This window comes from Narcine bancroftii, chromosome 3, assembly GCF_036971445.1.
Source record: "Narcine bancroftii isolate sNarBan1 chromosome 3, sNarBan1.hap1, whole genome shotgun sequence".
In the NCBI taxonomy this organism is placed as follows: domain Eukaryota; kingdom Metazoa; phylum Chordata; class Chondrichthyes; order Torpediniformes; family Narcinidae; genus Narcine; species Narcine bancroftii.
In genome coordinates, this window is record NC_091471.1 from 221480568 (window position 1) to 221496414 (window position 15847).

At 41.5% G+C, this 15847-nt stretch overlaps 1 protein-coding gene across 8 annotated transcripts in view; it reads right to left on the minus strand.

Moving 5' to 3' along the window:
* Positions 1-15847, minus strand: part of map9 (microtubule-associated protein 9) — a 125642-nt gene that overhangs the window by 61203 nt on the left and 48592 nt on the right. For all 8 annotated transcript variants that reach the window (XR_011354187.1, XR_011354186.1, XR_011354185.1 and 5 more), the window contains one exon: positions 10731-10975. Coding sequence is in view for 3 of the 8 variants with exons in the window: in XM_069926697.1 (XP_069782798.1) it covers positions 10731-10975 (245 nt within the window). In the remaining 5 variants the exon portion in view is untranslated. The remainder of the gene's footprint in view (positions 1-10730; positions 10976-15847) is intronic.

Consider the following 15847-nt stretch of genomic DNA (forward strand, 5'->3'; position numbering starts at 1 on the left):
ATGCCCTTTGTTAAAATCTCCTGATTTTGACAGACCATTTTCAGTAGCAGTGGACACCAGAGAGGGAGCAGCAGGTGCAGTTTTATTGCAAAAATATAATGAAATTGACCATCCAGTTACTTAATTTTCAAAAAAATTCTATGTTCATCAAAGGAACTATTCCACTATTGAAAGAGAACTGTTGGCTATCATATTTGCTCTGCAGAATTTTGATGTACATCCTTGTACCTCTCATGAACCAATTGTTAAATTCACTGACCATAATTCTCTGGTGTTTTGATATAAATGAAGAATAAAAACAGAAGATTGTTAAACTGGAGTTTGATATTACAAGAATATAATATGCAAATTAACCATATCAGAGGTGTAAATAATGTTATTGCTGATTGTCAAGATTTTAAAATTGATCGTGTATAAAAATACTTTCAAAATTGAATTACTGTATAATAACATATTAAATATTGTGTATTGTTATCTCTTTAGTGATTTTTCAGACAGTGTAGCTATAACTGAATTTTAACTCAAGAGTTAATAAAGGGGGAAGGTGGTTTGGGAGGAATTGTTACAGCAAGTTGCACACAAACATTTTAAAACACAGAATATTTGCAAGACTTTTGTAGAATGCTTTTTGCAAAAAGAGCAACAAAATTGCAGCATACAGTTTGCCTGGGAGAACATGTGATTTTTGCAGGGAGAGAGAACAGTTTTGCTCTCAGAGAGGGAGGGTGTGAAACAGAGAGAAAGGAGACAGAAATCAGTTCCACAAGGACAAAGCTGGCAAACTTTTGGAAGACTGCCTGGTCAAAGGAGAAGACTGGCTGTCCTTCCGAAAGGTGACCTGAAAGAAGGAGGATCATCTGGAGAACTCTGAAGGGGGCAAGTTTTGTCAGCAAGACTGATTGGAAAGGAATCAGGTGCAGATGTCCTGGACCAAAAGGAATCTGTCTCTGAAGACCAACAAGAACCCTCCTGAGTGGTAACCATTTGCCTGTTAAGCACCAAAGCCTGGTGAACTTTGTTAATGCTAACTTCTGTGCACAGTACAAGAATTGCCAACAATCAGTGAGATTGAACTGTGATCCAAAGAACTTTTCTAAACTTCTATACACATTACACACATCTGTATCTAGTATTAGAGGGGGAATTAAGTAGGTTATGTAGGGTAAGTAAGTAGGTTAAGTAATAAGTTAAAGTTTAATTCTGTTTTCTTGTTCAAATATAATTAAAAACTACTTTTGTTTAAGTAACCCTGTGTTGTGGTGCATATCTATTGGTGCTGGCCTTTGGGGTCCTCTGGACTCTGTAATACTTTCATATGAATCTGACATGATGTTGAATTATTCTGGCAGTCTTGCTTCTGCCTCTAGACCTATTTCTTTGGCCTGGAGTCCTCAGCATAGACTGAGGACCCTTTCCCACTACTCCAGAATTTAAATCTATTTTGATCCTTCCCTCTGGGTTTCTTTTGATCGATCATGTTATCTACTGATAGGACATTGACCACCTTAATTTTTTCTATTCTCCTTGCTCAGCCTAACCTACACCTCTATAAATTGCAGCACTCTACTCACTATGAATCACCATTGATATCCTCATTTAATCAGCTGACAAGAGTGTGCTAATGTGGTCTGCAAACTGACATCTATCATGCAGGCACCACATCCTCACACCTCCCTCCAGATTGTGACCACAGGTCAAACAAGACTATGTCTTTAGACCTCTTTTTCACTCTAACTCATAGCTTCCAAATGTTATAGTATTCCAGGCTTGCACATTTACCCTGCGCCAAGATTCATAAGCAGGACTTCCTGACAGACTCATTGTTCCATTCTGCTCATACCCCACAAACCAAATTTCCTCCTCTCCTGACAATTTTCTTTCATCCTTGCATAACATAGCATTCCCTCTGCCATATCAAACAGTTGCCAACGTTCTGGTCTCAACCAAGAACATAAAATTCTTCTATATTTCCATCCTATATCAAGGGTGTCTGCAGGATATCTACTTTTTCTTTGAACAGAAGCTTAACCAGTTATCAACCAGCAACATATTTATTTGTCTGGCTCTGTGGTTTTCACACTGCCCCCTCAACTCACATTGCACCTGAAGTAATCCCTGTGCCATAAACACTCTGTGATTAGTAGGGGATTGCTTCAAGTGGTATGTGAGTGGGGAGAAAAGGTTGAGAAGCACTGCTCGAAATCCAATTATTACTGAAATATTTTGCTTGACAAAAATTGACATTGGCCCATTTCCATTGGAGTTATGAAACCATGCACATAACGAGTCAATGAGGTACAATTAAAACAGTGGTTTTCAAACCCTTTTCCTTCCGTTCACATACCACCTTAAGCAATCCCTTACTAATCACAGAGCACTTAGAGCACTTAAGGTGGAATGTGAGTTTAGGGGGACAGTTTGGAAACCACTGGTCTGGCTGAACTTGACCTAACATAGAACAACTACTCCAACTCCATTCACATTTTCCAGATTGAAGGTATTGCAACAGGCCCAAGTTACACTTTTCTATTCATTGGATGCATGGAACAGTCTTTATTTTGGTGCGACTTGTGCCCACATACTTGACACTTTTTAATTGTACTGTAGTGGGCTGAGCGACCATGCGGTGAGACAGGCCGAATCGTCGCTTCAGGTGTCCAACACAAGATGGCGCGAGTACCCCTTCCCTTCCAAGGCGAAACCTATGTTTGGTGACAGTGCCGCTTCCATGTTGCGTACCGCTGGACAGGGAGTGACGGCTTGATGCACTGACATCACTTTCTAAGGCCAGCATGCCATTCACAGAAAGCGGCCATTCTCCTCGAGCAGCGCAAGTAATTCATAATAAAGTTCAGTTACTGGTTCATCTCATGTTGTGTGGACATCTCTCATTTCGGTAGTGTTGCTGTGAGCAGACGCTACAATGGTGACCCCAACAGTTCCCATGTCTTTGGAACCCACCTTGAATGTGAAAAAATGCACTACAGTCACAACAGCTGTGACCATTTGCTACCCTTCCGGGAAAATCAGCCCAGGAATTGGTTACAACTGGTCGAGTCACAGTTCCACATTAGAAGGATTGATTCAGAGGATACCAAGTTCTGGCATGTCGTCAGGACCCTGGACACCACTACCACAGCAAAAGTAAGCTCCTTTGTAGAAAATCCTCCAATGGAGTGCAAGTACAAACAATTCCGGCATTTCCTCCTCGATTCCCTAGAACTCAACCTGCACGAGCGCGCCATCCACATCATGAATATGCAAGGCCTGGACGATATGAACTCCTCTGAGCTCATGCATGAAATGGTGGCCTTAGCAAACAAGACACACAAACTTTCTTATTCAAAGCCCTGTTCCTCTCAGCACCATATACCTGGTAGCCAAGGAAGCAGTCAGACTTTTCTGCACAGACTTCCATACATATGCAACCGATTTACGCCATTACTGTCACTGGTTCAGCCGCTGCGTCCCCCGCTGGGCCGCCTAACAGTTGCTGCAGCCCAGCTGCAATGTAACGGATGCTCAGACAAACAAAGTGATTACTGTTTCTACCACCACAGATGGGGCCATAATGCCTGGCAGTGCATCTCTCCATGCTCGTACCCCAATGCCAAGTCAAGTGCAGTGGCGGAAAATGGACAGGCTAGCCGCCGATAGTGGCCTCGGCGGTTGGCACACATAAAAGCCAACTCAAAACAGGCACAGAGATAAGCCTCATTCTGCCGACACATTTCGAACTCAAACACAATCCCAAGGTCCTTCCCCTACAGGCAGTCAATGGTTCCTCCATTCCAAGTTTCAGCACCTACCTGGTCACAATCCATGCCATGGACACGGTTTTCCATTGGAAGTGTATGATTGCATCCATGAGACTTGAAGCAGATTTCCTCCTGGCACACGAGCTCCTGGTGAACATGAATTGTTGCATTTGGTTAATACTACCACATTCCAGTCATACCCCCTCACTCGATGGCAAAGTTCCTTTCTGCTGTTATGAATCCATCCTCTGGTCCATAACGAAAATGCCCTCCTACGGGCCAAGGACCTGTTGCTGCTGGCATCAAACTTCCATGATGCTAAACCAGCACATGGCATGGAGCACCACAATGAGCCCACCAGTCTCCCAGTGTGCACACGGGCACGGCACCTTCTGCAGGACAAACTCCTTCAAGCCAAGATGCCATCCCATATGTCCAGGATTTCGCCATGAGGCTCCAGGGCTGCCAGATCTTTTGCAAGGTGGACCTCGTTAAGGGTACATCAGATTCCGGTGCATCCTAACAACATCTTGAAAACAGTCATTATTACACCTTTTGTCCTTTTTGAGTTCCTTCAGATGCCTTTCGAACTAAAGAATGCAGTCCAGAAGTTTCAGCGTCTCACGGACGTGGTTGGCAGGAACCTCGATTTCATCTTCGTCTACCTGGATGACATTCTCATCGCCAGCCCTGCCGCCAGCACACACAGGATGCACCTGATTTGCCTTTCAACAGGTTGTAGGAGTTCGGACTCACAGTAAACCTGGCAAAATGCCAGTTCAGCCTGGAAACTACTAGTTTCCTGGGACATATATTACCCAAGAGGAGGCCACACCACTGCCAGGTTAGGTGGAAGCCATCCAACGTTATCCCAGGCCGAGCACAATCAAGGGCCCACAAGAATTCCTAGGGATGGTGAACTATTATCACCGTTTCCTCCCAGGAGTGGTTACCCTCATGCAGCCCCTATTTGACTTCATCAAACTCGGTGGCAAGGCGCTCCAGTGTACACACAAAACCATGGAAGCATTCCAGGCAACCAAAGCGGCACTGGCGGAGGCCACATCTTTGGCCCATCAAGACTCTTCACCCCTCCTGGCCCTTACAACAGATGCATTGGACAGAGTAGCTGATGCAGTGCTGCAGCAGTGCGTCAATGAACAGTGGTGCTCCTTGGCTTTCTTCAGCAAACATCTCCGGACACCAGAACTCAAGTACAGTGTGTTCGACTGCAAACTTTTGACCCTATACCTGGCAATACGACATTTCCAGTAGAGTTAGAAGGAAGGGTTTTTGTTGCCTAAACTGACACAAACCACTCACCCATGCAAGGTTTCGGACCCATGGTCAGCAAGGCAACAACGACACCTCTCCTACATTTCCAAGTATAGAATGGACATTCGCCATGTTGCATGCAAATCCAACATGGTGGCCAATGCGCTGTCCAGACTGGCCATCACCGCTACCTCAGAAGGGATCGATGTTGCTCAGCAAGCCAAAGACTAAGCAGAGGATGCAGACGTCCAGGCCTACCGGACCACCATCACCAGCCAGAAGGTTAGCGGTTTCTGTCCTTCACCGGGGAGCCCGGCTTTACTGTGCGACATGACCACAGGTTTTCCCAGACACATCCTACCTGCGACCTAGCAACGGCGGATGTTCAACAAAATAAACAGTCTGTCACACCCTTCCATAAGGTCCACAGTCCGCCTGCTGTCTGACAAGTTTGCGTGGCACAGCCTCCGCTGCAATGTAACACTGTGGACTGCCAATGTGCCGAAGTGTGCGCAGACGCACCAAGGCCCTGCTCCTGATTTTCGACCCGGCGCAGCACCATTTTGACCATGTGCACGTGGACATCGTCGGCCCGCTCCCCGTGAGTTAAGGTGTGCGGTATTTATTCACAGTAATTGACTGTTTTACCCGTCAGCCGGAAGCAATACCCCTGCCCACATGTGACACGGAGTCGTGCCAGAGCTTTCTTGTCCATTTTGCTTGTACCCTTTGAAGTCCCAACCCACATTACCTCGGATTGAGGGGCCCAGTTCACGTCTTCGCTCTGGGCCAACCTAACCAAGTTCTATGGCAGCTGGTTACACCACACCATGGCCTACCATCCTCAGGCAAACAACCTCGTTGAACATTTCCACTGCCACCTGAAAGCAGCCCTGGAAGCTTGACTACAAGGCCCTAATTGGATGGATGAACTACCATGGGTGCTGTCAGGAATTCACACAGCACCAAAAGAAGACCTGCCTGCGTCGTCAGCTGAGGTGGTGTACAGCTGCCCTCTTACCATCCTGGGGGACATTCATTTAAACTTTCCCGGCCCACATCACAGTGCTCTAGACGTCCTCCAGCAATTGAGGGAACAAACAGTTAGACAGAAACCTCCCCCACCTTCCCAACGCAGCTCTCCACCCTGCCACGTCCCAACGAACCTGCAGTCCACCAAATTTGTTTTTGTTCAGAGAGTACAGCAAGGGTCATTTCCTTAGGCCAGAGCGCCCCTCTCAGGAAGTGGGCTGTCTCCTCAAGCAGCACGAGGAATTCAAAATAAAGTTCTGTCACTGGTTCACCTCATGCTGAATGGATGTCTCTCATTTCGGCAGTGCTGCCGTTAGCAGACCCTACAATACATTGTTAACTGCATTGGCATCACTTCCTGCACTCATACAGAACTCAAAACCTTTTACTGTGCTGTCACCGTCATCCAGTCTGAGCCAAGACTCCCACAGCTATCATGAATATACCTGCCTTCCTCCTGTAAAAACTCTGCTCTATTCTCCTCATCCCTCCTCTCTCTCTCTGTTGCATTTGCTGCAATGATGAGATTTGCTCTACAGAAGCCTTTGAAATGCCGCCTTCTTCCTGAATTGTGGCTTGCCATCAGCCTTTGTGAACAATGCCTTTCACCACAATTCATTGATTTCTGCTACCTCTATTCTGCACCATCACTTCACCACACATTCATCTATGCTTTCTATTTTAGAATACTTCCTGCACTTGAACCTCTTTCCCAGCACCCTGCTTACCGAAATACATTCCTCCTCTGCAGGCACCTTTCTCATCTCTAAGGAATGTATTGCTGCTCACGGTCCACTCTCAGAAGGTTCAAAAAACCATACTGAAAAGTCCTTGATCCTGATAGCAAAGTCATAGACGTTTAACACAGAACAGGTCCTTCAGCTCAACTCATCCTTGCTGACCATGTAGCTATTCTGAGCATGCATTGGTCCATATCCTTTGAAAAGTTTACTATCCATATATCTGTTCAAATGTATTTTGAAAGTCATAATTGTTTCTGCTTCAATTGCAGCTCATTCCAGAAATGGATTAACCTCAGTGAAAAAGTTGTCCCTCAGGTTCCTCTTAAATTTCTCCCCTCTCATTTTAATCTATGCCCTCTCATTCTCAAGTTATCTATTCTGCATGAGAATTCACTTTATCCATGTTCATCATAATTTTACACACCTCGGCCTCCAAAGGTCCAAGGAATAAAGGTCAGACCTATCCCAGCTCCCCTCAAACTCAAGCCCACCACTGAATCTCTTCTGCACCTTTCCAACTTATTGATATACTTCCTATAGCTGGGAAATCAGAACTATACACAGTACTCAGTGTTTTCTCTTGTATCCCGTACAGCTGCATCATGGAGTCTCAACTTTTGAACTTCATGCTGAAATTCAAAACTGTATCCAATTAGAAAAAAATACATATAATTTGAGGGATAAATATTATTTATTTGTGAAAATAAATATGCTAAAATAATGAAATTAAAATTATGATTTTATCTTTTTTTTTCTTGATCAGTGAAATTTTCCCTAAAAATTTAACAATTTTTTGATGTTTTTGAGTGTCAACTGACGCAATCCAAATTAATTATTTGTAATTGTTTTATAATGAAACATCTCATATTTTAGTTTTGGAATAAGATTAGTTTGGGGGAAGGGTGGGTTAATAGGGTTTTTTTGTAGTTTTTTAGTTTTTAGATTTTAAAATTATAGTTTTTATAAATAGAATTTCAGCATATATTTGTTAGTAATTTATTATGTACTTAAGCTATTGTGACAGATATGTTGCATTTTATTTTGTATATAGATATGATTTGGGGAGGTAAATTGGGGCAGATTTTTTAGTGTAGGTCATATACAAACACTTCAAAACAGATCTCATTTAAAATACTGGAGCTCTGTTCATGCTAGACATACCTTTGCAAAAGTTTTGAAGTCTTCACTAATGGATTGTTATTTTGAAAAGTAACAGATGAAAGAACTCGGAGGAGTAGTTCAGAGCCACAGACCGTCTGGGAGCACTGTTTGCTGTTCTAAGAGGGTCATGTGGTTTTTCAAGCAGAGAGAGTAAAACAGGCTTTTCTCTGAGAGAGAGGAGAGAGGGAGATCGGTTCTGCAATTTTACAATCAGCAGCAATAGCAGGGACTGGAACAGGACAAGCTTGTGGAAAGACCCCATTTGGAAGACCGGTTAGTTCAGCCTTGTCAAAGCCTTTGTGGTCCATACAAGAGGGAAGGACTGGCTGCTTAATGTTTCACTTGAAATAAGTTAAACAAAAAGGAACTCTGTGGTGACCTGAAAGAAAGGTCATCATCTGGAAAACACTGATGGGGCAAGTTTCTTCGGCAAGACACTGAAGTGGCTGATTAAAAGGAATCAGTCATGGGTGTCCAGCGAACAACAAATCTCTCTCTGAAAACCAGCAAGAACCTTCCTGAGCAGTAATCATTTACCTTTCAAGCACCAAAGCCTGGTGAACTTTATAAATGTTAAATTCTGTGCACAGTATAAGAATTGCCTGCAACCAGTAAACTTGGAGGAATGAGAAGTGAGATTGGACTGTAAATCAAAGAACTTTTCTGAACTTATACACACATTACATACACGTGCGCTTAGAATTAGAAGGGGGTTAAGTTAGGTTAGTTAAGTTAATAGTGATAAGTTAAAGCGTGATTCTATTTTCATATTTGAAGATAACTAAAGCAACTTTTGTTTATGTAACCATTTGTCTTGGTGAATATCTATTGCTGCTGGGTTTTGGGGTCCTCTGGGCTCGTAACACTATAACATTCTTAATTTTTGACATTTTTCTATGTTGAATAAATGAAATATTCAAAAACAAACTTTTGTACTGTACCCCATTCAATGAAGGCAAGCATGCCAAATTTCTTCACCACATTGTCAATCTGAATTATCTTTGTATTCCAAGTTCTCTTTCGTCTTCAATACTCTCTTGCATTCTACCATTTACTGTGCAAGTCGTGGCCTATTATGACTTACCAAAACACCACATTTTTTCGTTTACCACTCCTTGACTCACCTTCCCAACTGATCTAGTTCCTGTTGTAAAATTAAAAAACTTTTCTCACTGTCCTTTATACCATCAATTTTGGTGATATCTGCAAATTTACGAATCACATTAGTTGTATTGCCAACCAAATTGTGAATACAGACAACAAACATCAGTGGGCCCAGCACTGACCCCAGTGGAAACCACCATCCTCCAATCAGAAAAACAACCCTCAGTTAAGGCATTTTGACTCTCTCCACCAAGCCAGATCCAATTAACAAGAGACTGTAGGTGCTGAAAAACTAGAGATTCACTGGTGAAATTTAGGTGTCAATTGCTACATCAGCACAGAATTGCACCATTCAGCCCTGCCACTCAAATCACATCTGAGGTATTTTTACTTTCAACCCTCTTCTCCTGCTTTCTACCTCCAACCAATGATGCCCTTAACTTTAAATATACCCAATGACTTGGCCTCCATAGCAGTTGTGGCCACAAATTCTACAGATTTGCCACCCTCTGGCTGAAGAAATTTAAGCAATCTCCTTTGACAAGGGACATCCTTTTATTGAGGCTGTCCACTCTGGTCCTAAACTCTTCCATTACTCTGAGTCAGCTCTTCAAAAAAGATCCATCGAGCTCATCAGACACAATCTCCCTCTCGTAAAGTTATGCTGACTACCTCTAATCAGTCCCTAACAATGCAAATGCGACTCGATTTGAAAGTACCTGTGAAGAATTTTCTCTCAAAAGCTTCTACATTAAATACAATAGCGAAAACCTACCGGGGACAAACATTACCTAAGTTGATGGAAGGAGAAGGAAAGAAAAGAATGGACTCAGTAGAATTTCTGGTGTATTTTTGTTGAATGACAACATTGTCTGACTGGCTTAATGCAACCTAGATTGTATACCTAAAATGGATGAGAGGGGGGGGTGGCTTGGGAGGAGGGGGGGGGGGGAGAAAAAGTCACTGTATATGTGTGAAAAAGAAATAGTGTATATCATGGCTTAGCTTCCGAGATCAGACGAGATCGGGCGTTTTCAGGCTAGTATGGCCGTAGGCTGTGTATATCATGGCTAATGTGATTTATGGTGTGAAAAATAAAAAATGTAAATTAAAAAAAAAAAAAAATTTAAAAAAATTTAAAAAAAAGCTTCTACAGGTGTACCGTAGAGATCATTCTGTCTGGTTGCATCACTGTCTGGTACGTAGGTGATAACACTCGGGAGAGGAAAAAGCTCTAGATGGTTGTTAACTCAGCCTGCGGCATCATGGGCACCAGACTTTACTCCAGCGAGGACATCTACATGTGGCGGTGTCAAGAAAGCAGCCTCTATCCTCAAGGACCCCCATCACCTAGGCCATACTCTCTTCACTCAGCTACCATTGGGGAAAAGGTACAATAGCCTGAAGATGAGCACTCAGAGAGACAAGAACAGCTTCTACCCCACTGCCATCAATGGCAGAATAATCAATGAACCACAGACATTACCTCACCTTGTCTTTTTCTTATTCTTACATTTTTTTTATTTTGAAATGTAGTTTATGTAAATGTTTCCTCTCTGATCCTTCCACAAAACAATGTATTTTGTGAAGTGTACATGATAATAAATTCTGATTCTGGGAATCAATGCTGTGCAAGGACAAAAGTCAAAACCATTACCTTCATTTTCAAAGAATTCTCTGTTAAAGTTTCTGTGATGCCACAGCTGGAGACACATTGGTCCAAGTTGGATTTAAACACAGAAGGTTGCCAAAGATCCACATTGGCTTCTTCCTGCAAGTGCTCCAATTTATTAATGTCTGGTTCATCAGTTGCATTGTCATTATCTTGAATTTGCTCCCATGAAATGGGCGATTTCTTTCCAGTGATTCCACCAGTGACAAAGCTGCCTGTGCGATCACCACCTATAACAAACATAATGTTAATAAAATTACATTAAACCTTCTACAAATACACTATCAATAGTGGAATGTTATTTAATATTTAATTGTTTCTCATGGAAAAACATCTAGTTTATAGTAGGATATATTATTTTAAAATTATATGAGACTTAGTGCAATTGTTAATTTTTTTTAAGTAACAGAATCAAATGATCATATGCTTGTAAGCTCAGGCTGAGGGTTAGAATTTTGGTTAAGACTTTAATTCGATGAAGCATGCAATTCACAAATTAAATATCCAGCTAATAAAACCTGTCATGTTTTAATGCCCCCATTGGCACTTTACATTTGACACCTTTGAGTCCATTAGATATAGATATTCTTAGAACACTGGTAAAACAAAACGTATCTTTAAAAGTTTGAATTAGTCTATTCATAATCTCCAGTGAACATCAACAATGAAATTGTTGGGAGATAGGTATAATTTTTACAAGGTCTCATATTTGGTAGGAATCCCATCAAGTTGCAGCAGGTTCACAGAGTTTGTTGACCTTCTGGCAGAGGAAACTTCCTGATGAAGCGCATTCTTTAAAACCATTTCAGGATTGTTATGAACTTAGCTCAGAAACACAACATAAAATCTATTTGTCTGCAGTTCATCAAAGCAGATGTTGCACTTAAGAAATAACAAACTCAATATTTAACCATTACAGCCACATAAGGAATATGATACATTAACGTTCAGAGGAAATGACAATGACATCAGATATCTTAGCAAACAAATCTCAAAATACCTTCTTAGATGTAAAAATAAATCCAAAACTAAATTCTGTTAGCATATTCAAAAGATTAACCACTACGTGGCACCTGTGAAGTTTAAAAAGTTATGAGAGGCATTGATAGGGTCAGAATCTTTTTTTTAGGGTCATGAGTGATAATTTTATTGTCATATGCACAAGTATAATGTACAGATGCACTGAAATTCTGACTTGTAGCAGCCAAACAGGTGTGCAAGGTACACCACCTACAAAAGTACACATTAATTTTCCACAATATCCCAAGACAGGAAAAGTGATACTCAATGTCAACTGATAGAAAAAGAAATATTGACAGTTGCAGTTTGTTTTTAAAAACTGAAAATGATATTTTTTTAAATAATTTTGAGTTTAACAAAAAAAACCTTCACATAAGATATACTAATGATAACATAAATCAAATCATATCATATATCAATTGTAAATTAGAAGTAGAACCATAATTATTACATTAACTCATTTTGTTCAGGACATCAAATTCTATAATTATAATAATTCAACAAATAAATCATAATATTGATTATAAAATATTGAATAAAAATTGTACAAAATACACATAAAATTCCCTTGTATAAGATATTTTAGACTTTTCTGATGTGATCATGTTGTTCTGTGATATGATCCGTGATCTGTAGTGAACCCCACCCCACCCCCCACCTTTACTTATTTGTCTTACTAACAAAAAGGAAAACAAGAAGTTTTTTTTATTCTCTCCTAATCGACCTCGGAAAATTATATTTAAATAGTGCAAGCTAATCTTTTGGTGGTCCAAGTTGAGTTTATAGTCAGGGTTAAGGAAGGTTCAGGTTGTTGGATAAAAACGGTTCTTGAATATAGAGGTGCTGAACTTCAGGTTTCTGTACTTTCTGCCTTTAAAGTAGCAGGGAGAAGCGGTTGCGACCAGGGTGATGGGGTCGTTTATGATATTGGCTGTCTTCACGAGGCAGCACCTCACAGAAATGTCTTCAATAGATGGGTGTTCAGTGTCCATGATGGGCTTGGCAAGGTTTGCCACTTTCTGCATTTTTATGTATTTCTGGCCATTCGAATGCTATGTTTTGAGCCATTGACAAGCAGCCCCAAAGGCCAGAGCAGCCAATGGGGCTGTCACAGCCCACACCAGCTACCCCGGACTGATGACTCCAGCTGACCAACACTGAACTGACTGTTCCTGCTGGCCCCACCCTGACAGCCCATGACATGACGACTCCTGGTGGCTCTGGCTACCCCTGCCCTGAGGTGGTCATGGAGGGAGAGGGGTGAGTGGTGGGAGAGAGATGGGTCGCTGGATGATGGCAGCACCGCAACATCATCAGCCCGCCCCAAGGTAGCCTATTGTAGTGGCATTAAATTCATGTGAGTGCTCCTCCGATGATTATTCCTCGAGAGGGATTGCAGTCAGCACCTTGGAGCTGGGTAGAGAATCTCAGCCTTTACAGTAGGGCCTTTTCACTGCATGAAAGGGCCTTTTGTTCATATTTCTCTCTTTTATGTACGCATCTTTTTCTTGAGAACAGTCTACACTGCTGACAAGTAGAAATTCTGCCTGGCCAGCAGGAAAAAGAATCTCAGGGTTGTATGTGATGTCATGTATGTGGATGAATAAAGCAACTACATTTGAATCTGAAAAATGGGAGAAAAGAACAAAAAAGCTGTCAACCCAGTGGCCAAGGGAAGGCACTTTTGACAAATATATAATGAAATGGAATTTCTCATCAAAAATTATGTCTAAAGATAAATCTGAAATATGAGAATGAAAGAGAGAGCAGGAGATGGAAATACTGAAGCTTTTCAGGACTGGAGAGAGACTGGGGAAAGAGTGTCAGGCAGTGAGGATAACTAAAGAAGTAAAAATCCAGAGAAACAGCCTGAACTGGAGGAGAATCAAAAGACTGTCATTATGTGGAGTAAATGTAACTCAGTGTTCTTATTATTCACCCTTGATACAGGGATATAGGGGAGGGGGCTACAAGGGGTGTGATTTACCTTGTATGCCGAATAATAACGTAATCTTTTAGTTCAACTTGTTTTCTCGAGTGTATAAAAGTTGATGCATCCCTTTGTTGAATAGAGACCTCCAGAGACTGCTTTTAAGGCTGAAAGCAGTAAGGGTTCTCTCAGGTTAACTTGGTGTCCAATAAAGAGTTAACTGGACCAGTTCTGTGTGCTGTGTTCTTTGCATTTGGAAGTGGCAGTTTTAATACATTTGGCAAACCAACCAGGTGTTCAAGATTGAGGAATTCTTACTGGATGGTGTCAGTGAGAGGCTGGACTAGCATCTAAAGACTAAAGAATGGGCCCACAGGACACTTTCCTGGTTCTTCTCCTAAGGTGTTAGATCAATTGATTCCTCCCTTTCTATAGCATAGCTCTGATGGACTCCAGTCACATCCCGAGGACACAGAGGATAAGGGCTTGAAGATTTGGCCGGTGAGGGGATAAAACTACTGTCCAATATAACATGTTGTCCCACTTCTGATGCCCTGCCTTAGACTGGTTGTTAAGAGGGGAAATCCCCCACGCAAAGGTCAGGATCCTAAAGTGGGCACAGAGGGACAAAAGGACAACATGCGACAAGTGTGTGATAAATCAGGAGTAAACATTCCTATGGGTAAAATGTCAGAAATGAGTGATGTGGGGACCCTGAACAGCCAATGTGTTATTTATATATGAAGTATGGTAAAAATTTAAATTGGACAGTGAGTTGTGCAACTTAGAAAAAGGTCGGAATTGAGCAGGAGGCCAGCAAAGGTCTGGTCAGGTAAATTTATGATAGAGTTAAAAAGGTAATGATATATCAGAAAAGGGACCAGTCCCATCCATGTTCCAATTACACAGAGCAGGAAGAAGAATTTATAACGGTAGTAATACGGCTGTGGCAAAACAACTAATGCGGGAAAAAAGAATAAGAATTGGAGATAACGGGAGCCACAGGGGAGGAAACTTTGGGGATCTCCATGACATGTCTGGAATATTGCTTGGTAACCAAAGTAAAGTTTATAATGATTGGCATCTCCCGCCCTCTCTGTGCAGTATTTTGTTTTAAGGCTGAAATTAAACTTTTCTCCATGCAAGGTGTGTAATAAAAATTAAATTGAAATGAGGAACAGACCAGCATAAATTACAGAATGTGAAACTGATTTAGCATTTCAAATTAAAGATATGATAATTACGATTAAAATGGTAACACATTCTCTCAGGCACCAAATGGTTAACACACAGGTGAAAGAATAAAACCCCGTGGACCTGATGCCAGGCAGGGCAACCCTATTCTTACAGAATGATGAGAATGAGGAGTCAAAAGATTCCTTGTGGGTAAGGCCACCCCCCTATGTACCCCAGCAGCCACAGTGACTAGACCTGTGTCTTACTAGATACAAAAAAGATTTCTGACTTAGATTTGATGTAAAATTGTTGCTCATTTTGGAAAAAAACAAACTTGAAAGTTTGCCTCGCACTTTCATTGACAGTAGAAAGACTATGCATAAGTGAGGAAGAATGGGTTAAAGAGCTTGAACTGAGTTACCTGAAGTAATTTGAAACCTGCCTTGCAGAGTGCTTCACTCGTGCAGCAATTTCACAAGTTGTTGGACTTTAAAAGTAATGATGAAGAAATGGTTTTCCACTTCTGCAGTGGTTCTTGGTTCTTACTTGTACAGAAGGAGTAAAAACGAATCACAAAGAAGAATTTTTTTTTTTTTGAAAACTGCAACGTTGTTTAAGACTAAATGAAACTGGTCTCATACCAATAACAACCAAGGAGAGTGGTAATGACCTTCGGGCCAAGTATTAGAGAGCTGAGGGACCTTTGAAACCCATAGTAAAATGCATCCAACATTTAGGGGCAGCTCTCTTGATGTATAATCCAATAGACGACTCAAGCACTTTTGAGCCACTATGAACCTTTCCCTTATTGAATTCATCTGACCTTCTATGAGTCTATTACTGTTAACTCGATGACCTTTTTCAAACTGCCTTGTGAAAAATACAGAAATTAAGTAATGAAGACGGCTGCCTTCTATCATCCTGTTTTCCCATGGATTTGAATTGTTAGAGCCTACATGATAGGGAAAGGAATATT